Raw genomic sequence first — 24,921 nt, forward strand, 5'->3', positions numbered from 1 at the left:
TGCAAGGCACTGGCTTAACAAGTCCAGAGGTTAGCTGAAGTTTGGCTGATAAGCAGAACCAGTAAAAGAAGGTCTCCAGCCCCCCAGCGTGAGTAGAATGGACCCTGGCAAAGCCCCGCTCCCGGCCCGGGTCTTCTGTTCTCCAGGTCTGCCCCTCCGGCTCTCCCTCTCTCCGGGTTTCCCCCTCCCCACCATCATTTGCATCCAGCCGAAAGCTGGGCCCTTCCCACTAATTTGCATATCTTATATGGCCTAATGGTGGCGATCATGGCAAGTTAGAAGTTTTCTGACTCCTCTCGGAGGAGACTCCGGGACCCCGGGGAGTAACAGGTGTCTGGAGGCTGAAGGGTGGAGGGGTTCCTGGATTTGGAGTTTGCTTGTGAAAATCCCCTCCACCCTCCTCTCTCGCACCCACCCACGCCCTCACCCCCTTCTTTTTCTGTCCTTGGAAAATGGTGTCCAAGCTCACGTCGCTCCAGCAAGAACTCCTGAGCGCCCTGCTGAGCTCCGGGGTCACCAAGGAGGTGCTGGTTCAGGCCTTGGAGGAGTTGCTGCCATCGCCGAACTTCGGGGTGAAGCTGGAGACGCTGCCCTTGTCCCCTGGCAGCGGGGCCGAGCCCGACACCAAGCCGGTCTTCCATACTCTCACCAACGGCCACGCCAAGGGCCGCTTGTCCGGCGACGAGGGCTCCGAGGACGGCGACGACTATGACACACCTCCCATCCTCAAGGAGCTGCAGGCGCTCAACACCGAGGAGGCGGCGGAGCAGCGGGCGGAGGTGGACCGGATGCTCAGGTAGGCGCAGAGCGAGTTGGAGAGGACCCACCCGAACCCCTGGAGCCCCTGCCCCGGGCCTGAGTGACACTGCGCCCGACCACACTCGCCAAGCCCGTTTCCCACCAGAGAAGTCCCCCGGGGGGCGCTCTGCTTCTCTCCCAACACCTGGACCCTTCCCAATCCCTTAGCCGAAAGACACTGCGGCCCACCGGGCTTCTTCTCCCCAGGCCCAGGCCAGCGTCGTGGACCCAGGGGCTTTTCCCCACGGGGCTGGAGCTCGGCCGGGGAGAACTGGAGCTGCGGAGCCCTTTGCCGGGAGGTTTGCCCACGCGACTGAAGGTGCGAGTGGGTGCAGTGAAACCGCTGCGACTTCCCGGGAGCAGAGGCTCGCGCCGCTACAAGCCCCAGGCCGCGCATTTTTTCCTGCGCGCTGCCTGGGTCTGGAAAGCCGCATGTCGGCCTCGGACACATTGACCTGCATGATGACCTGCAGTTCTTTGCCGAAGGACAGGCGGCGTCCGGGGCCGGGATCTGGGAGGCGAGTTCCCTGGTGGGCACTCTTGTTAGCCGCCCCCATGCAAGGCCCAGAATTATCCGAGATCCCCAACGCCGGTTTAGATTTGCAAAGGGCATGTTGCACGTAGGGTCGGGGTGGACCCGCGCGGGGCCCAAGAAACCAAGCGGGGTGGTGTGGGGGCGAACATGTCTCAGACCTCAGTTCGCAGAGGATTTGGTCTCAGTCTGAGAAAGGAGTCTGCTCTCAGTCTGAGAAAGGAGGGCGTTTCCAGACCTCGCTGCCCACCCCCGGCCTCTCCCCAGGAGGTCAGGCCGGCTGGCAGTGTATCCCCAGGGCCGGGATCGTTTGTGGGTCCTCCCCGACCGCCCTAGGCTTTGACAGCTGGTTACTAATTATCTAAAGAGCCGAGCGGTTCCCTGGGACCGCACGTCGCTCCCGGGCCACTCCGCTTTAGGACGGAGCCCATCGCGTGGCTTCGGACACTGAAGCGCCGCGATTTCGGGGCTGAGCCTCGGCCTTACGTCCGCAGCGGCGGTTTGGGGTGGGATATGACCTTGCATTTGAATTTGCGCTCCGAGGGCCTGGCGGTTTGCCCTCTAGCCAAAACAATCAGGGATCTTGTAGATATTTTTCCCCCAAACACACTTTGGTATAGTTCATAGGTTTGCGGTTTTTCCCTCGCCGCTCTCCCGCCCGGAGGTGATTTCTCCCTTATCGGGAGAGAACTCCTGCAAGAGAGTTCCGCGACGCGGCAGGTGTGAGTCATAGAGGCTAAGAGGGGTCGAGAGAGTGGCCCCTAGGGGCGGCTGGGGCGCCAGGGCTGCCGGGAGGTCGCTCAGAACCAGGCGGATGAACCAGGCTCCCACTGCCGGCCACTGGGGGTCACAGGGCCTAGGCCCTCCGGCCCGGCCGCAGGCGGCCGCTTTTTAGCGCGGCGCTGGAAAGACCCGGGGCGCCCCTCCGCACCCAGCCCCGCGCCGGGCTGGACGCAGCTGAGACGTAACATAAACTGCAGCACGTGGAGTTGGGGTGTTATTAATTTATTTCTATAAATCATCAACAGAAAGATACACAAAGAGCCGTGATTAGGTTGAAAAGAGAGGCGGGTTATTCATTGGTGAAGTTGTAAACGCGGCTTAGAAGGGAAAGGAAATCAAAACGCGGGCACGGGGCTGCTCGCCGCTCCCAGCCAGGCGCACCCAGCCAGGCGCCCCGTGCGGCCCCGTGGCCCCGCCGCCCCGGCGCCGGACGCGGGCTCTCTGAGCGCCGGAGCCGCCCGCGGAGCCCCCGGGTCGCCGACACCCGCAGGCCCGGCCAGTGGAAAGCCAGGCCCGGCCCAGGGTCCTCAGACCCCAGCACCCCTCTTCCCTCCCCAAAACCCCAGGCCCCAGTAGGGCAGGGAGGGAGACTGGGGAGCCGGAGACCCTCGCCGAGTTGGAGACGCGGGACAGACCTGGAGGCTTTTTTCTCCCGTCCCGAGCGGGTGCCGCCTTTCCTCCCCCGCTCCCGGGAGCGTAGGACTTGATTAAAGTAATTTTTCAAGAAATCGCTAGCGGTCCTTAGGTCATTGCACAGGGGGCTCCCGAGCCCCCGGGCAAACGCACTCCCTTCTTTTGCCCACTGTGTTCCCTTAAGACGAAAAGCAAAGAGAAAGAGAAGTCGTATTTTGGAGTTCCTGGAATTCTAGTAAACCTGGAAGAGAAAGGCGGGGAAGGAAGGTCCGGACTGCGCGCTTCCCGGTCCCCGGCTCCCGGCCGGAGCTGGCCTTACTCGCGGCCTCGAGGCGGGCGCGCCGGGGGCATCTAGAAAGTGGGTTGCTTTGTAAGAAGCCAAAGTTGGGCTCCTTAACGAACGTGCCGCGGATTGCGCTGGGATCCAGGCTTCTCTGTTCGTGGGCAGCAAAGTCATTGTTTGAGAAGGAGCGTGCGGGACGGACCCTGCGGGCGCCACGGCCGGCGTTTGACACCTGCGCTTGGGACACAATGGCCGCTGGCGCTCTTCGGGACCCGTGCCTTTCTCCGTGTTAGGAACCCCTGAACCTGAGCTGGGTTTTCAAATAAAAAAAATAAATAACCAACTCTCCCGGCTCTTGCCGGTGAACACACGTGAATTTTGGGGTCAGAGAGCTGTAAAGGTGTAACTGCGCCATCTTACTCCTCACTCTCTTTTTAAGTCGGACTTAAAAGGTTTTGCCATCATTTATAAGGTTTTTGGGGGCTTTTTTTTTTTACCCTCCCCAATTGGTGAACTAATTCACTATTTCCACAGAACCATTCCCACTTACAACAGTACCCTATTTTTCTAGGTTTCTTAGGCATACCAGATGAACCCAGGTAAAGGCAATTAAACAAAAGAAAAATAGCCGAAGAATTTGCAAAAGCAATATTAACTTTTAAAATGCAGTTTTCCTCCTAAGGTTCGAAGTTTCTTGTTCGTAACCATTGAAAGTGTTTTTCCACCCTAAAAAATCTGTGGAAATATTCACCGGAAATAAGCTTTTAAATGATCTGTGATGTTTACAAGGACATGTCTAAAATGTTTATTACATTATTTTCCTCTTAATGTGAATTCTCCACGTTTGAAACTGTAACTCATTTTCTCATTTTTTGTTCTTGTTGTTACTTCCTTATATTGTGTACTTGGAAAGTACCTTTGTAAATACTTGAGAAACTCGTTTTTATATATAATTAATATAAAAGTTTGCATTTCTCAAAAACATCTCTATCAAAGCCTGTGTTCTCACGAGTTTAATACCAAAGTCTTGATAAAACAATCACAACTACCCAAATGCTTGCAAAATATGTTCAATTACTGGATTTTTATTCATTAAACAAAATTAATTTTATTTGACATATTAAAGGCACCATTTAGAAATAAAATTGCTTATTATATTGCAATGCTGTATCTATTTCAGCCTCTACTTTACACTGGTTTTTTTTTGTTTGTTTGTTTCACCTGAAACTAGTTTGTTTGTTTCACCTGAAACTAGTTTTCCCTTTCGTTTTTTTTTTTTTTTTTCCCATGTTCTATTGAGCTAATACATACATCAACATACAGTAATGGGGTGCTGGTTTTTGTAAGTTAAATATGTACCTGCATTAAATAAATAGTAAATGTGTATATATTGCTTCTTTAGTACTTTTGTTCTGTGCTGCACAGTATTTTCTTAATTTCTAGTTTTAAATTATATCTCTCTTTTCAAAGCATCTGTTCAATAAGCAAGAAAAGATATTGGCAAAGTTGAAACCATTCTAGACAAATAAAATTCAAAGGTGCTAAAATTAGCAATTTACACACCCGTGTTTATGAGAAATGAAAAGTATAATCATGTTCTTACCCAGTGCTTAAAATTTATGAGAAACACGATAATACAGGAAAACAAGGCATCTAAAATTGTTAATGTCCGAAATTGAAATTATTTGTCCCCATTAGCCCAGTAGATTTTGTCTGGAAGGTGGGGCTGTGGATTTTTTTTTTTTTTTTTTTTTTTTTAACTACTTGCCTTACCTCAGTGGTGTGATCCTCCAGTCCCAAGGAGGTACAACATTGTATTCTGGAAAACTTTTCTAAAACTCTGAAAAGTATTTACTATTTGGCTAAGACACCCTCCTTGCTTCTCAGAAGGTGAACACGTACATTTCACCCCTGTTTTATAAGAAATGGAGATCCCCATTCAAAAGGAAAATAATGTAGGAGAGGTTGAAGCTAAAATTGGGCAGATTCAGAAACTGGTGCTATCCCCACTTCATTGTAGGATCAGTGAGTCCAGCCCCAAGGTAACGGCATCCCCACTTTCCAGTTGGCCTCCTGCCTTTTAAATCTCCCACATTCCAGGAAAATGAAGAAAAGCAAAATAAAACGGCCAGGCGCGGTGGCTCAGCAGTTTGGAGGGCCGAGGCAGATGGATCACCTAAGGTCAGGAGTGTGAGACCAGCCTGGCCAACATGACGAAACCCTGTCTCTACTAAAAATACAAAAATTAGTTGGGTGTGGTGCCGGGCGTCTAGAATCCCAGCTACTCGGGAGGCTGAGGCAGGAAAATCGCTTGAACCCGGGAGGCGTAAGTTGCAGTGAGCCAAGATGCCATTTCACTCCAGCCTGGGTGACGAGCAAAACTCCACCTCAAAATAAATAAATAAATAAATAAATAAAAATAAATAAAACAAGAGCTTTTCTTTTTGCTTAGTAAGAGAGAGTGGTGGTGGTGCTTTTTTATTCCTGAAGATGGGAAGTGCTCTTTTGTCCGCTAACCTCGGAAGAAAGGGGTGAGGTGTACCATACAGGGGCCGACCGCCACCTTCTCTTCTGTTTAGCTTCCATTTTGGCCTCATGTCTATCCCAAAGTTGTAGCTTAGATGGGTGGAAAATTCAGAATTTTGCATAGAGTATAGGTAGCACCCCCTAGAAAGAGAATATTTCTCCCCAGATGTCTCCCGCTAGTACCCTAACCATCTGCTTGTCTGTCTAGTGAGGACCCTTGGAGGGCTGCTAAAATGATCAAGGGCTACATGCAGCAACACAACATCCCCCAGAGGGAGGTGGTCGATGTCACCGGCCTGAACCAATCACACCTCTCCCAGCATCTCAACAAGGGCACCCCTATGAAGACCCAGAAGCGTGCTGCCCTGTACACTTGGTACGTCAGAAAGCAACGAGAGATCCTCCGACGTAAGTGTTTTCATCCTGCCTCTGCCTCAGCCTGAAGTGACCTTTGCCCTCTCACCCCATGGGCTGCCTCAGTTTCCCTTTCATCAACAAGGCCCTGTGAGCATTTAGCAGATATGAGGAAACTGGCAAGTAGATTTAGCCTTGGTGGTTGCTGTACAATGGATTGGCTTCTATCATGTTCTTCGGTCACAGCCCCTTGCTACCCAGCCAGTTGCTCTGAGGAGCCTGTCAGTGTAAGCAGCCTAGCTTAAACTTTTTGGCCCCTCCTTCCAACGTCCTCCTCTTTGAAACCAAGTAGGTGGCAGAGTGAAATATCTTCCCCCAGAGAAAGCCAAGTATCTCCCCTTGATACATGACCAACAGTCAATTTCCAAAGAAGACATTTCATTGCAGTCAATAATATTAATTACTATTACAATTTCCTCCTCTCTGGAAAAAGTATCAACAATAGAAGGCATTTGTATAGAGAGATATATTCAGAACTTCACCCTGTTCTTGGAGGAGGGGTTTGAATCCTGAGGCAATTTAAGGTGTTTGCTCACATTTACCAAAATTGGTCGAGTGTGGGGACCTCAGCTGGTGGCCCTGCTCCTGAAGAAGCTACTTCTGGCTAAGGCAGGGCACAGGAAAAGTGTCTGCATTTGGAACTCTGACTCCTCAATTCTTATCATTCCTATTCCCATCCCAAAGTTTTTTTTCTGTCCCAAGATTTCTACCACCCAATTATTCTGAAAAGTTTTTGTTTTGAAGTAAGTCTAGGGAAGTTTGAACTGCATATGAATAACAAGAGTAGAATGACATACTGCCTGTATTTTAGGAAAGTATTCTTTGACATTAGACTTTCATTACTTTGATCCCATCCTTTCCCCAGAAAATTTTGTATTGGTTTTCACTCTCCCCACACATTATCCTCTGGCTTTATCTGAGCTTCTCTGTCTTTATCAAGATGTTAGTTTCCACCACTTTCTGGTTTGGGCTTTTTCCCTCTTGCTTTTTAAAATGACTCTTGTTTTCTGTTACACAGTGCTCTGAAGTGATTGTTTCAGTATTTATTGTCTCAATGTCCCTGGGCTGGTGAAAGGAAGGGTTTTAGGTGTTCATTTCATATTGTGTTTGTGCTTTTGTTGGGAGCATTACATGAATACATTGGAAGAAGTAACGTGAGAGCTATTTGCTGCTTAGAGCGGGAGACCTTTCCAAGAATGGGTTGGCCCCCCATACTTGGTGACTAGCTCTTTAAGAATTTGTGTTCCTGACATGAAGCAACTCTCTGTATAGTTCCTGGAAAGCCTAAAAAAATTCTCAGGAGCCATTGTCTCCGAAGACCCAACAACCCTTGAGCCCTGCCCAATTATTTAAGTTTTATGTAGCATCTCCAGTCTGTGCTGCCTCTCTGTGTTCAATGAGAATTTCTTCAGAAAGGAGAAGGAGGCAGGAAAGGCAGACTGGAAACTTCTCAAAAGACAGCGGTCCAGAAAGTTTCTCAAGAAGTTGAGGAAGGGACATTTTACAAATACAACAGTCTCGTCAAGAGAATTGTTGTTATTGTTATTTTTGTTTTATTTATTTATTTATTTATTTATTTATTTATTTATTTAGATGGAGTATCGTTCTGTCGCCCAGGCTGGAGTGCAGTGGCGTGATCTCAGCTCACTGGAAGCTCCGCTTCCCGGGTTCACGCCATTCTCCTGCCTCAGCCTCCCAAGTAGCTGGGACTACAGGTGCCCGCCACCATGCTGGGCGATTTTTTTTTTTTTTTGTATTTTTAGTAGAGACGGGGTTTCACCATGTTAGCCAGGATGGTCTTGATCTCCTGACCTCGTGATACGCCCGCCTTGGCCTCCCAAAGTGCTGGGATTACAGGCGTGAGCCACCACGCCTGGCCGTTATTTTTGTTTTAAAGTCACATGAGATATAAAAGCTTAAGAAACAGTCCTTCATTCTGTAACTATTATACAGGCACCTACTATGTGCCAAACACTATGCTAAGCTGTGGAATACATAGGTTCTTTTCTCCAGGGACTTACCTGCCATCCAGTGAAGAAGTGGAGACGTTTGAGTAAATAATGACATTCACTTTTTAAGAGCTGTTATAAAGATATACACAAGGGGCAGCAGAGGAACTGCTAAATTGCCTGGAGATATCATGGAAGGCTTCCTAGAATAGGTGACATTCAAATCATGTCTTGAAGGATGAATACAAGACATGCAAGTATAATATAAGAATCAGGAAGTAAGAGAGATAAAAGAGGGACACAAGTGAATGGGGTGAGGAGAAGGAGGAAGAGAGGGGAGAGAATACAAAATGATACATGAATACAAATTTCCTTGAAAAACTAAAAATAACAAATGGTAATATTCATGGGCCTCTCTACACACATAGAATCTCCTTGTCCAAGCTGGCCCCCAAGCCTATAAAGAGACTACTGAAGCCAACTTCTCCAAGATAATTTTCATGGGCAATGGACATTTTGTTCCCCAAACACAATTAATCTGAAGGGAAGTAGAGAAGAGTTCATGGTGGTTAGAGGGAGCAAATGTGGGAGTCTAGTTCTTCAAAAATTGGGAGAGGCTAGAGCCAAGCCCCTGAGGTCAGTGGAACCTGAATGGTTCTGAGCACCTACAGGCAAAGCCACCTGGCTGATTTGAGGACACACTGAGTTCTGAACACTGTTCAGGCTGCTACCTCCTCAAAGGGCAGGTGAGAGACTGAGGCAGGCCCCACAATAGGGAGCAGCTGCGAGAGTGTCACACCCACCAGACACAAAGCTTCAGGAGTCGGTTTTGTCACCTCCACACAAGTCAGATCGGAAGGGTTTGCGGGTACATTGCTTGGGTTTTGTTTTTAGTGAGAGGCGATGCACAGGGTGGTAGTTAGGAGTCTGCAAGCCTGCAGGCTGGGCTCATGTCTGGGCTCCTGCCCCAAGTCCTCATGACTTTGGGCAAGTCACTTAACCAGTCTGAACCTCAGTTTCTTAATCTGTAAAATAGAGATGGCCGTACTTCTCACATGGAGAGGTTGTAAGAATTAGATGAAGGAATATATTCAGAGGATTTGGCACAATACCTCACCATAGAAATGGTTCAATAAATGTTAACCGTTATTGTGTCTGTTTACATTAAATGAAAAAATCTCCCATTGCTCCCAGGCCCTTGGGATGATCTACACTGGCTTTGGCCATCGGTGACTCCACCGGTGCCACTCAGGGCCTACAGGGAGGAGGGAAGACACTGTGACAGAGCTCACTGAGCAGGGGACGTCTCCTTCTCTCCCTTTGATTTCTCCTCAAGTAACTGCATTTAGAGGAGCTGCTGTGAAGCCAAATACTGTACAGGGGCGAAAGCACTTTGAAAAGTATAATCAGGTGGGGCACTGTGGCTCACGCCTGTAACCCCAATGCTTTAGGAGGCTGAGGTGGTGGGAAGTCTGCTTGAGGCCAGGAGTCTGAGACCAGCCTGGGCAACATAGTGAGACTCCATCTCTACAAACATAATTTTTTTAATTAGTCCGGTGTGGTGGCTTGCACACCTGTAGTCCCAGCTACTTGGGAGGCTAAGGCGAGATGATGGCTTGAGCCCAGGAGGTCAAGGCTGCAGTGAGCTATGATCGTACTACTGCATTCCAGCCTGGGTGACAGAGCAAGACCTTGTCTGTAAAAAAGAAAAAGTCTAACCCCCAAAGGAATTTGGGCCAACATCACCATCATCCTGACTAGGGGGTAGATATTCTGAAAGGCTAGTTAGTATCCCTAAGCTTTCAGTCAGTCTCATCCCACAGCTGGGGGGACTAAGTGATGAGGGAATTAAGCTAGGGTCCCACATGATCCCACTAGCAGTGACTTCCCACTAGCCATTTGGCAGGGACTCTCTCAGGTCTATAGTAGCATTGTTGGGCACCACTGAAAACAGAGCCCTAAGGTGGCCTAAGAATCCTCCAGGGTTCTAAATGGGCCAAATCAAAGGCCACAGTGTCACGATCAGTCCATAGTTAAACAAAGCCCAACACCACCTGCAGTTGGGATCCCAAGTCCTGGCTGGCTAGGGACCCTAACCGTTCCTCCTGATGGACCAAAATGGACATGAGCCTTAGATAGGTGGCAAGTTCCCTGCTGCTGGAGGCATATAGACTGGAGGGCCACTCGGTGGGGGGTTGTAGAGGGGATTCAAACATTAAGTAGTAGCCTGACTTGAACCTTGAGGATTTTTGATCCAGTTGTCCAAAAGAACGAGAAGGATAGCATGTAAATGATGGCACATTCAGAGCTTATCACAAAGGGAGGTGGTAGCCTTCCACTCTCTGTGACCTGTGAGAGTAATTACAGGAACTGAGAAAGAAAGACATTAAGGCTGGGTGCAGTGGCTCACACCTGTAATCCCTGCACTTTGGGAGGCTGAGGCGGGTGGATCACCTGAGGTCAGGAGTTCGAGACCAGCCTGCCCAACACGATGAAACCCCATCTCTATGAAAAATACAAAAAATTAGCTGGGCATGGTGCCGCATACCTATAATCCTAGCTACTCAGGAGGCTGAGGCAGGAGAATCGTTTGAACCTGGGAGGCGGAGATTGCAGTGAGCTGAGATCACACCACTGCACTCCAGCCTGGGCAACAAGAGCAAAACTCTGTCTCAAAAAAAAAAAGACATTAAGATCTAGAACATAGGGACCCAGAGCTAGGAAATGAATGTGTTATGTGTCTTTGCTCAGCAGAGTGCTTAGCCTCTTTGTTTATTCATCTGTAAAATGGAATTAATCACCCCAATGAGCCCTGCTGCATGCAGATGTGAAGACGAGGACAGCAAAGCTTTCTTCTTCAGTAATGTAAATATCAAATCTCATTAAACCATGTAGGCTAAGGCATCACCACTGGGCTGAGCTGCTGGCTCTCATTCATTCTAGAAAAATCTCCTGAGGGTCACAGTATTCCTGGACCCAAGGAATTGGACAGACAGGGAGCATCATTTCCAGCTAATTAAACACCACTCCCAGACGGGTCCTATGTTTGTAGTCTTTGAAATTATTTGAGATCTAAAGCACATCTTCTCTTTCCAATACAGAGCTCCAGTTATATTTATTTCAAAGCATGTTTCAAAAGGTTTGGGGTTTTTCTAAAAACCTGACTTTATAATGTAGATACCTCGGATATAGGAAGAGGGAGGAGAGGTGGGGAGTGCTATCTACAGCCTCTGAATATTTGTGCAAGTATAAATTGTACCTTTGAGCAGTTCTCCCCTGGATCTGAGACTCGATTGAGCTCACCCACTTGACATCAAATACAAGAGTTCAGGATGCAGAGTGTTGCTTCATGTCTGAGGGCCAGTGAGCCAAAGGGGAAAAAAAAATAATTTTCTTAAAACAATGGCTGGCTATGTTTGAGCTCCTTCAAAGAAAGGAAAAGGGTGGCTTTGCTGGAGCAACTGAGGTGGGCAGTAAAGGCCTGTGCTGAGGCCTCCCCGTCTCCAGCTCCACATGCAGCGAGAGCAGGTTGCAAAGCTTAGTTAGAAGAGGGGAATAAATGTGTCTTCGTCCGTTGTCTGTCTGTCTGTCTGTCTGTCTGTCTGCTGAGTGAAGGCTACAGACCCTATCAAATCTACTCCTTTCTCTTTTCAGAATTCAACCAGACAGTCCAGAGTTCTGGAAATATGACAGACAAAAGCAGTCAGGATCAGCTGCTGTTTCTCTTTCCAGAGTTCAGTCAACAGAGCCAGGGGCCTGGGCAGTCCGATGATGCCTGCTCTGAGCCCACCAACAAGAAGATGCGCCGCAACCGGTTCAAATGGGGGCCCGCATCCCAGCAAATCTTGTACCAGGCCTACGACCGGCAAAAGAACCCCAGCAAGGAAGAGAGAGAGGCCTTAGTGGAGGAATGCAACAGGTAACACCACCAGAAGCTCACCTGGGCAGGTGGGCAAGCACAGGGACCCAGGATCCCTCCCCTCGGTCCTGGGATATTGAGACACTAGTTATACAAATAAGTGTGGCTAAATCAGGGCTTCCCAAAGTATGTTCCACAGAACCCCAATATCAATTCATTAGTCAGTAAGTCTGAGAACCAGCATATGGATACTTCCCCTTAGAGAGTCACAACATATATTAAAGGCTCTGAGAAGCCCTGCAGTCAAGAAAACCACTTAGCTTTGTTGAATGTGTTGTTAACTCTGGAATCTTTGGTAGAGTACAAACAATCCCATGAATTATTATTCTAGGGAAGATACTCTGGAGAATGCTGGTGTAAAATATGATACCTGTGAAATGAAAATTTTGTGTTCGACCTCCATACAGGCCAGGATAAAACTCTCCCTTAGCCACAGACCCTAGATCTGGCCTCTACCAATTGTCAGACATGCAGTGGTCCAAAAGGAAGCTTGGCAGGAGAGTAAGAATTGGTCAGATCTGTTCAGTCTACTCTGCCCCCACTGACTCAACAGAGTTCTGTTTACATGTTAACTACCAACCAGGCACGGTGGCTCACACTTATAATCCCAGCACTCTGGGTGGCCAAGGCAGAGGATTGCTCGAGCCCAGGAGTTTGAGACCAGCCTGGGCAACATGGCGAGACCTTATCTCTATTTTAAAACAAACAAACAAACAAACAAACAAAAACTATGTGTTATTTTATTTATTTATTTTTCATATGTGGTCTTGCTATGTTGCCCAGCAGATCTTGAACTGGGCTTAAGCAATCCTCCTGCCTTGGCCTCCCAAATAGCTGGAATTATAGGCTGTAGCCACCGGGCCCAGCTATTTTTTTTTTTTTAAACTATTGGAAAACCTTGGGAAATCTTTTTACTTCATTCCTGCCCTATTCTCCCTGACTCCAGTATTGACTTTTTAAAAATTCAGCTCTTTGGTCTGGCCAAGGCCTGTGTGTGCTTTCTCTGTCTCTGGGCTGGGCTGGCCTTGGCAGTGGAAAGAATGCAGCCAGGGAAGTCAGGCTGGGAAGCAGAGAGGCCTGTACTCCCACTGAGTCCTCAGGCTGTGCTCCGTACCCCGACTAATGAGATGCCTTGCAGCACCAGTAGTGTCTAAGAATCTCTCACACCTGGGTTTGAGGTTTCACCAGCCCTGATAAAGCTAGAGACCGGCCATCTCAATGCACCCTGCTTTGGACCCCACCCTGCCTGCCTTTTGGAGGGTATAAGGCATTTTGCTTCCTGGCACTCTTTCAGGGAGTTCAAACCCCAAAAGACCAGAAATCCTCTTGAAGTGCTTTGAAGGCATTCAAGACAGAGTCAGCGAAGGGCTTTGCCTTTTGTGTGGTGGGAAGAATGGCTAAATAAGGAGGTGTCAGGAAGCCCCATCTGGACCTTCCCCTGGACTGCCTGTCCCCAGCATGCTCTCTTCTCCTCGGGAGCCACACCAGAGCCTAAGTCCCTGACTCCCAGGGTGGCATAGCCTGCTCTGTCCCTGCATTCAGACCCACTTCAGCCATCTTCATCATATCACTCCATGGGCTGGCCTTTTCTCTGCATAGGCCTCTCCTCCTCAGCCTTCCATTCTGCCCACGGCCCATTCACACTCCCAACCAAGACTGCTGTGATTGTGTGCTTTTGGCCAAACACCAACAAGTCCCCCCGCCACCCTCACTCACCATCTCCCCTCCATCCATCCCCAGGGCAGAATGTTTGCAGCGAGGGGTGTCCCCCTCCAAAGCCCACGGCCTGGGCTCCAACTTGGTCACTGAGGTCCGTGTCTACAACTGGTTTGCAAACCGCAGGAAGGAGGAGGCATTCCGGCAGAAGCTGGCCATGGACGCCTATAGCTCCAACCAGACTCACAGCCTGAACCCTCTGCTCTCCCACAGCTCCCCCCACCACCAGCCCAGCTCCTCTCCTCCGAACAAGCTGTCAGGTAAACAAAGGTTGGGCCTCACTGCCTCAGCAACCCATCCTGGTTCTCGCCACGGATCTTACCTGGTTTAAGGGTTTTCAGAGGAGCAAATCCTTTGAGGTGATCCTAGGGCTGCTCTCTCATTGCCAGAATATTCCCCTGGAAATAATGTGTGGCTCTGATCAGTTTCCTCCAACTTCTGGCTCAGCCACTGCCCTGTGAGGCTCACTTAGCCTCCAGGGAACCCTTTACCCTATTTGTCTCCTTCCCTCTTCTTCTCCCTGTGTGGCTGCTGACTCAGCGGTCATTCTACACTGAGGAGGCTGCCTTATGGGTGGACCAGGTCCAAATCTCAGGCAGAGGGGTCGTGATGGCGTGGCATCCCTCGCGGTGTTGGAGGATGGCACTCCGGCCACCTCCTCCATCCCTGGCCATATCCTGCCCCTCGCTCGGTCCGGCTGCCTCAGGAGAAGCCCAGTGGCCTTTGGGGATGGCCACTCTGTTGGTGGCCTCTGCTTGTTGGCTTCCGTGTTTCATCAGGGTTGGTGGGGGTCAGTCACTTGAAATCTTTGCAGTGATGAGTTGGGCCAAACTGACTGAGTACCTGCTCCATCGTGCTTGATTGAGTGCTCCTTTGTGTGGGCCCTGGCCTGGATTAGAATGCCTCTGCTGTGGGCTTTCGGTTTGTCAGGATGGAATCCTACAGCCTCCTTGGGAAAAAGCACACCTATATGCTGAGCTCTGTGTTAGGCACAGGCTGGGATGGAGCACTTCTTCTGGCCCTTCATTCTTCCGGCAAAGCTGGCTTCCTAGAATTGATGTGTTCACCGGGGTCTGTGCGGTGCCCATGAGGACAAAGTGTAGCAGCCTCCTGCCTGCTCCAAGAAAAGGGCTTGCGAAAGGAAAGCCAAACACTGTTTCTAACTCGGGGGTGATTCTGAAACCTGTTGCTCCCCTCACCTGTTGGTTGCCCTTCTGATGAGAAAGGCCTGAGGGCTGGGAGCTAACCCAAGTGTTCAGGGGACCAAAGCCACCAAGACAGGCTCAGAGCCATCAGCTGGGTGGTATACAAGCATTTGTTCCATGCCTGCTGTGCCCTCCCATAGCACAGCCTCTTCCAGGGCCTCTGGGAGCCTGACAGTGTCCAGCATGAAGCTGGGGCCAGTGCCGGGGGTTTCTCTAGGTCCCTCTCCCATAGAGGAGAGAGGCTCAGCCACACAGGAAGATAGTCTTAGTTACTTAAGAGGCAGAGAAGCCCCCAGGCAAAGACTGGCCTGATTGCAGAGTAACTTCACCCCTTTAGGGAAATTCAAAGCAGGGTTCTGAGGGTTGTGGCAAATGGCACGTGGCTGGCACTGAGCAGGACCAGAGCGCTTGGCCGCCACAGCGATCCACGGAGTTGAAGCTGGGAGCTGCGGGGGGCGTGGTTGGGGCAAGGGGCATTATTGAGAAGACAATGGCCATTGTGCTGGGACCTGTGATCTCCACACCAAAGTCAGGGAGCCTGGAAGCCAAACAAAGGCCCAGCAGCCTTCTGACAAGCTGGGGCTGTGCTGAGGTCACCACGGGGTCGTTGGTTTAGGCATCCTGTGTGCTGACAGGAGACCCAGAGAGCTGGGGCTGGATGGACGGGGAGCAGGTGCTGGAAACCCAGCAGGGTGGGCAGAAAACACCGCCTGCGTACTCCTCTGACTGGAGTCTAAGAAGGGCACGTCCCACGGGAAGTGGATTCTCTGGGGTAGCCCAGAAGTCTGGATCTTTCTAAAAATCATGTAATATTACAATTTGGAGGGAATTGGAAGAAAGGAACTGAGGCCCAGAAAGAGGCAGTGATTTGCCAAAGTGACACAGAGCAATGGTAGCAAAACAAGGACTAGGGCTCAGGCCTGCTGGTTCCCACTCCGTGCTTTCCCACAGCACAACGACGTGTTGAGTGCTTACCACGTCCTGGGAATACGCTAGTGATGTACGAGCTGCGCGTCCTGCCCTCTGGGAGCTTACTGTCTGGTAGGAAAGATATCGGGTCATCGGGTCAGTGTCAAGTCCCCAGAACCAGCTGCGGATCGAGGTTTCATTTGGGGGCTTTGTGGATCTTTCTGCGGTGTGATAGATCCTATTGCTGTTTCTGGAGCAACAGTTATGGGACACTGAATATTCTCGGTGACTGCTTTTCTTCTGTATTTTTTTTTTTTTGAGAGACGGGGTCTCCCTCTGTCACCCGAACTAGAGTGCAGTGGTGCAGTCTTGCCTCACTACAGCCTCAAACTCCTGGTCTCAAGCAGTCCTCCTGCCTTAGCCTCCCAAAGTGCTGGGATTACAGTTGTGAGATTGTACCCAGCCCTTCTGCCTTAATTTTCACTCTGGGCTCCTCAACATGGTCCTTGGCCCAAGCCCAGGGACTGGCTTCTCTTTCTCTGAGTGCAGCTATGTATCTGGGTTCTAACCAGTGAGGTTATAACTGTGGCTGATTCACATAACTTCTCTGAGTCTGAGTTTCCTGCCTACAAAATGGAGAAATAGGACCTTCCAGACAGGGTGCGTGTGAGGATGAAGGGAGTGAATGTAAAAAGACACCTTTCTCAGTAACCCATACTACCCTCATTATGACTCTTAACATTAGAGAGGGCTAAACAAGGGCAGTGGGAAGACTGGCAGGCAGCAGAAATCATTTTCTTTTTGATCTCACACACCAGGGCATTCCCCCTGAGAGGCAGTGAGATGTGTCCTGGCCCTGGGACTAGAAACAGAGGTGGCTGCTGTGCTGGTGCCTGGGATGCAGGATGCTGGGGTCAAAGACTAGTGTCCCCATCTCAGGCTGCCAGGATGGCATGTGTGCCATGACAGGGCTCCTGAGTAATGCAAGCAGGCAGACAGCAGGCTGCAGCCCAGCAATCAGGGGTGGCTTCTGTCTGTAGAGCCACATGGCACTCTTCCCACCTCAGTGCCCACAGCCAAGGTGTGGTCACTAACCAAGTCAGAAATATAACTGCATGCAGAATACAAAAAAAAAAAAAAAAAAACCAAACAAACAAACAAACAAAACACTCTGTGGGCTGGGTGTGGTGGCTCACACCTGAAATCCCAGAACTTTGGGAGGCCAAGGCGGGCAGATCACTTGAGGTCAGCAGTTTGAAACCAGTCTGACCAACGTGGTGAAACCCATCTCTATTAAAAACACAAAAATCAGCCGGGTGTGGTGGCAGGCACCAGTGACTCCGGAGGCTGAGGCAGGAGAATCGCTTGAACCCGGGAGGCGGGAGGCGGAGGTTGCAGTGAGCCGAGATGGGCCACTCCACTCCACTCCACTCCAACCTGGGTGACAGAGCAAGACTCTGTCTGGAAAAAAAAAAAAAGATCTCCATGTTGCTGAGCAGAGCTCAACATCCATGGTCAGCACTAGCAACCCCAAAGACTGAGCTGGGGGAAACAAGGCCCCAGTTCCCCCACACCCACTCTCCACACTCTTCCCTCTCCAAACACCGCACCTGAGCCAGGAGGGCTGGCAGCACCTTGGAGACGAGGCTTCCCCAGAACCCTCGTCCTAGAGAGGAAGAGCGCCCTTTCTCTAACAGCACCTTCCCTCCCAGCCCTGCTTACCATGCTGTGGCCCACTTGCCCACGATGACCATGGTGTGACCCTAGTCCTGGAATGTCCGGCACAATAGGGGTGGCAGGAGGAGCACTCTGCCTCTGTCAGCGGCTGATTGGTTACAAGATGCCCTACAAACACATTGTCAGCAGAATCAGCTGTTTCCAGCGTTGCCCCTCCTCGGCTTTACAATCACACACCAGCATGCAGCCAAGGGTTGTCATGGCTTTGTCTCCCTTATGCATGCTTAATTGACAATTAAGCTGGGGCTTTGAACCAGCCTGGCTGCCGCTGCTGGGCCTTCATCTTTCCAGGGAGTGTCACAGGGGCACCCTTTGTTTGCTCTTCTTGGGGGCCTGAAGTTACTGTAGCAGGCTGCAGGCAGCCATTTATCTTCAGCCTGGAAGGCCTTTATCTGCCTCCACCCCCTATTCCAGCTCTCGGCCAGCAGGAGCTGTCCCTGGTTATAGGCCCCATGACAGCCCATTCTGAGGCCATTGAGCAGGTCCGGAGTGATGGCCTCTACCTCCCTTCTGGAGATGAATCAAGAGAAAGGCCCCCAAAAGGTCAGAGGGCAGGGCGGCAGCAAGGAGAGGGACTGGTTGGAGCCTGGTGCTTGTATTGATTGGCTCGAGGAGGAGGAGGAGGAAGTTGGCGCGGGATGGAAACTCTGCTAGCCTTGGCCCAAGCTGTGGTATCTGCTGTGTGATCTGTGGCGACCTTGCTCCCCGTACCTTTTGCTCTAGTCAGCAGCAAGCTCACTTGGCCACCACCTTGAGGAGGCGAGGAGGGGTAAAAGGTCTTCCTCAGCGTCCGCTCTCCCATGCGTGATGTGCTCACTCTTGTGTCACCTTTTGAGAGGGAAGTGGGGACTTACTCTCCTGGAAAGAAAGTGAGGCACAAAGAAGAGAAGAGGCCCCTCCAGGAGGACTTTCATGGGTCCCGAACCATAGCCCCTTTACCAAAGAGGAGACATTTATTTCTGTGGCTGCTGCTCCTCCTCTCGCTGAACTCTATTCCTCCCTCTCCAAACCCAGTGGACTTGACTTCCCTGATGTGGCTTAGAGCTTGAAAAACAGAGAATCCTGCCTCCTGCCCCTCCCTCATCCCCCTTCACAGTCCCTCCCAGGTTACCTGTGGGAATCTAACCCTGGGTCTCAGACAAGCCAAACTCTGGGCCAGGGTACCTATGTGAAGTGCTGTTGCTTTTCCCGGCACTGAATTCTGCAGGACCTGAGGAAATCTCCAAAGTTTCCAGTGGCAAGGTAGTGACTCAACGAGAGGAATTCTAATGGCCAGTGTTGATGGAGCACTTACTTCCTTGGTCCCAGGCCCTGGGCCGAGTTCCTCTGTGCATCAGCTTATGTGACCCGCACAATGACCCTGCAGAGTAGGAGCCATCTGTAGTGTCATCTTCATTTTACAATCAAGGGAAGTGAACTATTTAGAATGGAAGGAATGTGCCCAACTTCATATTCTTAGTAAGTGGTGGGGAGAGGTTTTGAGCTGTTGCACACTGTCTATCTCTTTTTGCTTTATGCAGATGCTAAAACTTTTCAGGCACAAAATCCAACACACACACAGAGAGAGAGAGAAACACACACACACACGCGCGCACACGCACACATACACACACACGCGCGCGCACACGCACACATACACACACACACGCGCGCGCACACGCACACGCACACATACACACACACACACACAGACAGCCCCCAGCAGTTCCTTTTCCCACATTCCTACTGTTCCCCTCTGAATGACACCAAGGCTTTGGGAGATCACGGCCAAAGAGGTGGGGTAAGGGTGTGAGTCTCCCATTCTGGCTAGTTTACTGCTTCCTCCCCAACCACTGCCCCTGACCAAGGTGGATTCTGTGCCCTGCCCAGGCAAGAAATCAAAGCCCCCTGTTTCACGACCCCATCCCCATCTGTGTGGGGATTTGAACTGCCCTTGCAGTCGGCACCGTCTGGGCTACTAAATGCCTTAACAACTTAATGGGGCTTCTGAGACAGTGCAAGCACCTCAGCTCACCTCTGGGAGCTCCGCCCACTCCCTGGGCAGCAGACAGCGGGAGGGGTTTATGAGGGCAGTTGTAAAAATATTCATCTCAGCAGCAAAGTTCCTTATGGTAAATAAGGCCCATTGTCCCTAAGTAGCAGATTATTTCAGTTCAGAAGAGAGACAAATCTTGCCTTGAAATGTCTGCTATTGTAGGAAGCACATTCTTACTGACTTGAGGTTTAGTAAGTGGTGGACATGGGCGGCTCCAGTGTTCTCCGTCTTAGGGACTTTATCTGAGTGCCATTTTATCTCTTGAATTTGAAGATCATTTTATCTTGTGGGTACCACCCCATCGGCTGCCACTAGATTGGGGAAGACAATCAGGATATTAATGAGATTAAGAGGCGTAACCTTCAAGGTATTCTGCTGTCAGCCTCCCCCTGATAGGGAACCAGCCCTGGTCTGCATACAAAGAAACCAGGCTGCTGGGCTGGTGGGGCTCCAAGCCTTTGCACAAAGGGGCCAGGAGATACTGCAGTCCTATCACCTAAGGGTCATGCCTAATCCCCCCTGAAGGATCCTTAGACGATTCAAGGACTCCTTGCCGCCTCCAGTCAGCTCTGAGGAGGAAGGAAGCTGCCTGCAAGCACACAGCCCTGGCCTGCGGCTCATGGTAGAAGTGCTCTTGGAAACTGTTGAAGGTTTGATGGGAAGTGACAGGAACTTGGAGAGAATTAAGCACCACGGTGCAGAGAGAGGCAGAGATCTGTGCAAGGGCCTTTGAAGCTACCTGCTTAATGGAATGGAACAAGATCTGGCCTTATGCCTCTACCTGTTTTTTAGGGGGACGTACAAACACAAATGAAGAGGAGAGAGAGAAATATACATGCATATATATGTATTATACACACACACACACACACACACACACACACACACACAGAAACTATGTATATAAAAGGAATTCAGCCCACATATAAAGTCAGATCAATCAGTCAATCATGGTTATTATCCTAGCTATTCATAAATACTCTAGAACAGGGATTGACAAACCTTTTCTGTAAAGAGCCAGATAGTAAATATTATTTTAAACTATTCAGTTGTAATTACTCAACTGTGCCTTTGTAGCACCATAGACATGGAAGTGAGTGAACATCGCTGTCTTCCAAGCAAACTTTATGGGGACTGAAATTTAAGTTTCATATAATTTTCACATAGCATCCTATAGTCTTTAATGGATTGTTTCTCAACTATTTAAAAATGTGAAACCCATTCGTAGCTGGTGGGTCGTACAAAGACAGGCTGCTTTGGTCAACAGACCAGTTTGCTGACCCTGCCGTAGGACAATAGTTCTCAAACGTGGCCACACTTTAGAATCACCTGAGGGAGTATCTAAAAATCCCAGTATCCAAGCTGCACCCTGGACCTGTCAGAACGGCTGGGGAGTGGGCCTACACATCAGTAGTTAGAATTTTCTAAGTGATAGCAATGTGCAGCTAAATTTGAGAACCAATTCTCAGGTTCTCAAATTTAGCTTCTCAAATGTTAAAGTGCACGCTAATTCCCTGGGGCGGGGGGTGTTAAGATACAGATTCTCATTCTGTAGGCCTGGGGTGAGGCCCGAGTTTCTGCATTTTCAACAGGTTCCCAGGTGCTGTTGAAGAGGATGGTCTGGGACACACTTTGAGTACCGGGGGTGGATTAGCAACTCATTCCCCTTTGCCTCCCCAACCTGTGTAATTTGCCTCACCATCCCCAGCCTTGACATCTAATATGGGGAAATGCTCTTTTAAATCCAGCCGGCACAGCGACAAAATTACAGGCTATGGAGCCACACCCAAATTCCAACCTTAACTTGGCCACTTACTGCTGTGTGACCCTGGGCAAGTCTCTGGAATCTCTGTGCTTGCCTCTCGAGGTGTGGAGACATCCACTCGTGCAGATGCTGGAAGAATTAAATGAGATAATATATATGTAAAACACTCCAGATGTAACAGGCTCTCATAAATAGTAGCTGTTACCATTCCTTGCAGAGGCTTGTGGGTTCTTTGTTTTTTGGTTTTTTAGTTTTTTCCCTCTTTCCTTGTCCTTCTTGGAGGTTTCATCCAATCTTGATTTTTAAAGAATTTGGGTATCTCCAACTAGATATTCATCTTGGTGTTTGCAGCAAACTTAGGCTGGCTTCTTGTAGCACATTGGGCATGAGGCAGTCTCCCGGTCTTCCTAGGACTTCTCTGTGACATCCACAAGGCATATTGAGTGTCGTAAGTCATTTAGTACAAATTCAGGATACAGTGAGGGGAAGCTGGGAAGACCATGGATTGGTGGGGGCAGAGGGCAGGGTCATGACCGTGTAGCAGGAGGTCAAGTTCATGATGTTTATGTAGTCGAGATGACCGTGAATTTCCTGTAACTAATAGGGCATTTTTCTTTTTCTTTTTCTTTCTTTCTTTCTTTTTTTTTTTTTTTTTTTTTTTTTTTTTTTGAGAGACGGAGTCTCACTCTGTTGCCCAGGCTGGAGTGCAGTGGCACGATCTTGGCACACTGCAAGCTCCGCCTCCTGGGTTCATGCCATTCTCCTGCCTCAGCCTCCCGAGTAGCTGGGACTACAGGCGCCCACCACCACGCTAATTTTTTTTATTTTTTTTTTTTTAAGTAGAGATGGGGTTTCACTGTGTTAGCCAGGATAGTTGCGATCTCCTGACCTCGTGATCCACCCGCCTCAGTCTCCCAAAGTGCTGGGATTACAGGCATGAACCATCATGCCCAGCCATTTTTCTTTTTTAATTAAAGGAGGTGTGAGTACCCCTACCCCTCTCATGTGTATTGCTTGTTAGTAATTAGCCCTGGGAACCTATCAGGTAGAGGGGGTGTGGGATGTTCCCAGTGGAGGCTGCATCTGGGAAGCTTAATGGCCTCTGTTCTTAGAAGGGAAGTTCCCCCAAACTTCAGGTGAAGGAGCATTAAGAAAGAGAGGGTGCACACAGCCCCACAGTAAGCAAAGGGAAACCTCAGAAGCTCCTACGGGCTGATTTTCTGGAAACCACTCGCCTCAACCTGTGAGCATGCATCTGCTTCAGGTACCGTCCCGTTACCCTACACTCTAACTTCAACAACCTCCGCAATAGCACACTTGTGTGAGTTCAGCCACTGAGGAATCAACTGGCAAGTGGGGGGACTCGATGCCTCCAATGCTTTTGAGAAGTCAATAGTCAGTTTTCTCAGGACTTATACTCTGCATGTTCTTCCTAAGTTGGAGAAACACTGTGCAGATGGTCTTTAGCATGTAGACTTTCCTAAGGAAAGTCTACCTGAGCCAAGGTGAGCTGGTTATGGCCAGTGCCTTCTCAGGACTGGATTCAGATGTGTGTGTCTGGGTAGCCAAGCATAGCACCCAAATCAGGCTTGGCTTGGGTTGTGGTTCTGTCACTATCTGGCAGTGTGGCCTCAAGTTATTAGCCTCTTTGTCCCAATACCTATCCCCTTAGGGGTGCTGTGAGGCTTAAATATGATCAGACACGCCCAGTGCCAAGAACAGTGCCTGGCAAGGAAGGTTAGCTGCCATTACAGTATTATTGAATTGACTCAGAAACTTGAGGATGTTGAGAGAACAGAAGAGCTTGGGTTCTCTCTGGGTTCTTGACAAGGGTTTTGCCTTGCAGTTTCACCCTGGAAGGATTGATTTCCCTTTCCATAAACCCTGCTTGTCATTTGAAACATCAGAAACAATGAACCTAAGTATTGGCAAGATCAGTGGTTCTCAAATCTCTCTCCAGACCACATAAAAATCATCCAGGGAGCTCATTAAAAATAGACATGGCTCCCTCCACCCACCCACACCTTTAGAATCAGAATTGAGAAATGAGGGCTTTACAGGCATAAGAGCTTTTGACAAAAGCCCTAAGAGATTTGCCTAGAGTCCCAGCTACTTGGGAGGCTGAGGCAGGAGGATCACTTGAGCCCAGGAGTTTGAGGGTGGAGTGAGCTATGGCAGTTGGATTGTAGACAACAAGGAGAACAGGCTACTTATTTCTATCTCCATTCATAAAACACCTTGAGATAAATTAAGCACTTTGTGCCCATTGGTGCCACTACACTACAGCCCGGGTGACAGAGTGAGACCCTGTCTCTAAAAAACAAAAAAGAGAGAGAGAGATTTGGATGCATAGTCAGGGTTGACATTACTAGGCCTGATGGAGCAGGAGAGTTCTGAAGGGGTTGAAGGTAATCCTCATGGCCCCTTGCAGAAATGGGAAAGGAGAAGCAGCCGGGGTGAGAGGCCTTGGACTAGGATTCAGGAGATCAGAGCCACCAATGAGCAAGGGTGACCTTGGGTGAATCATTTAACTTCCTGGGAATTCTGGCAAATGAGGGTGTGGGATGAGGGCCTTTCCACTCTGACAGGCTATTATTTGGAGACTGCATGTTGCATCCAGTCTTGGGGCCCAGGACTCCGCAGCTTGAAGTGCAGAGGGAGGCTTGCCATTGTGGTATTTTATTGTGAAACTCATCATCTGTCTCTCTCTCCTTCTCTCCCTCACTCCCTCGCTCCTTCCCCGTTTCAGGAACTGTGTGCTGTTAGAAGCCTTCTGCCTTTATTAGGGATCATTAGAGCTTTACAACACCAGCAGATTGGGTGGGGCTAGTCACAATAAACAGATTTATAATGGGTATAAACGAGACACCTATAACTGCTGGAGGTTAACACTTTCAGGGCCTCTGAATAGCAGCTGGCATGCCCATGCCTTCTGGCCCTGTCCACTGCAGGGTGCTTCTTCCTGCTTGGCACCCATTGGACTGGGTTGGCAGTGAAGCCTAAGTGAGTTCTTGTTCAGCAAGGGTGGAAAACACTTAAACAACATCTCCTATTTGTGTAACATCAGTTTGCACGATGGGCACACAAGTGCTTAATTTCTCTCAAGGTGTTTTGTGGATAGAGACAGAAATGAACAGCCTTTCTTCCTCATTGTCTACAACCCTACAGCCAGGGGAACTAGAGGCTTTGCATCCCTACTTGTAAACTTCAATCTCACCATGAAGAAGAAGGTCCCTGAAGTCTCTGAATGCCTTGCTCTCTATGAATGTATTCTGAATGGTAGCATTGTGGGCTGTACCAACATCTAAGCCTGAGTTGGATTTCTTCACCATTGTGTCTCCAGCCCATAGCCCTGTGCCTGGCACATGGTAGACACTCCATATATTTGTGAAATAAAGATATCTATTATAGAGGGCTCCCTGTCAAAGCATATGCAGGAAGCCCCTGTTTTATAAATTTGGTATTCAGTTTAAGAATTAAACTGAGCATAGGATTAGTTATGTTTTATATAGCATATATGTGCTGTATATATATATAGGCATATTTTCTCTTCTCTAGAAACAATGTCACTCAGCTCACCCCTATTAACACTGCTTAAGTATACAGTTCACAAATTAATGTCAACATTTAATGTTACCAGAAAGTTTTCAAAGAACATATCATGACTTTCTCCCTAATATTTTACTGGTAAACTAGTCTCATTTAATTTAGTTCTGC

General features: G+C 49.3%; 1 protein-coding gene across 4 annotated transcripts in view; it reads left to right on the plus strand.

The window, feature by feature from the left end:
* The first annotated feature begins 277 nt into the window (after positions 1–277).
* HNF1B (HNF1 homeobox B) overlaps positions 278–24,921 on the plus strand; it is a 60,500-nt gene continuing 35,856 nt past the window's right edge. For 2 of the 4 annotated variants that reach the window (XM_005583955.5, XM_045375133.3), the window contains exons 1-4: positions 278–796; positions 5,764–5,963; positions 11,573–11,837; positions 13,578–13,813. In XM_005583955.5, coding sequence (XP_005584012.3) covers positions 453–796; positions 5,764–5,963; positions 11,573–11,837; positions 13,578–13,813 — 1,045 coding nt within the window. In that variant the 5' untranslated portion in view covers positions 278–452. The remainder of the gene's footprint in view (positions 797–5,763; positions 5,964–11,572; positions 11,838–13,577; positions 13,814–24,921) is intronic. The other 2 variants (XM_005583956.5, XM_045375134.3) reach the window with 1 other exon arrangement.

Source organism: Macaca fascicularis, chromosome 16 (assembly GCF_037993035.2).
Source record: "Macaca fascicularis isolate 582-1 chromosome 16, T2T-MFA8v1.1".
Taxonomy (NCBI): Eukaryota; Metazoa; Chordata; class Mammalia; order Primates; family Cercopithecidae; genus Macaca; species Macaca fascicularis.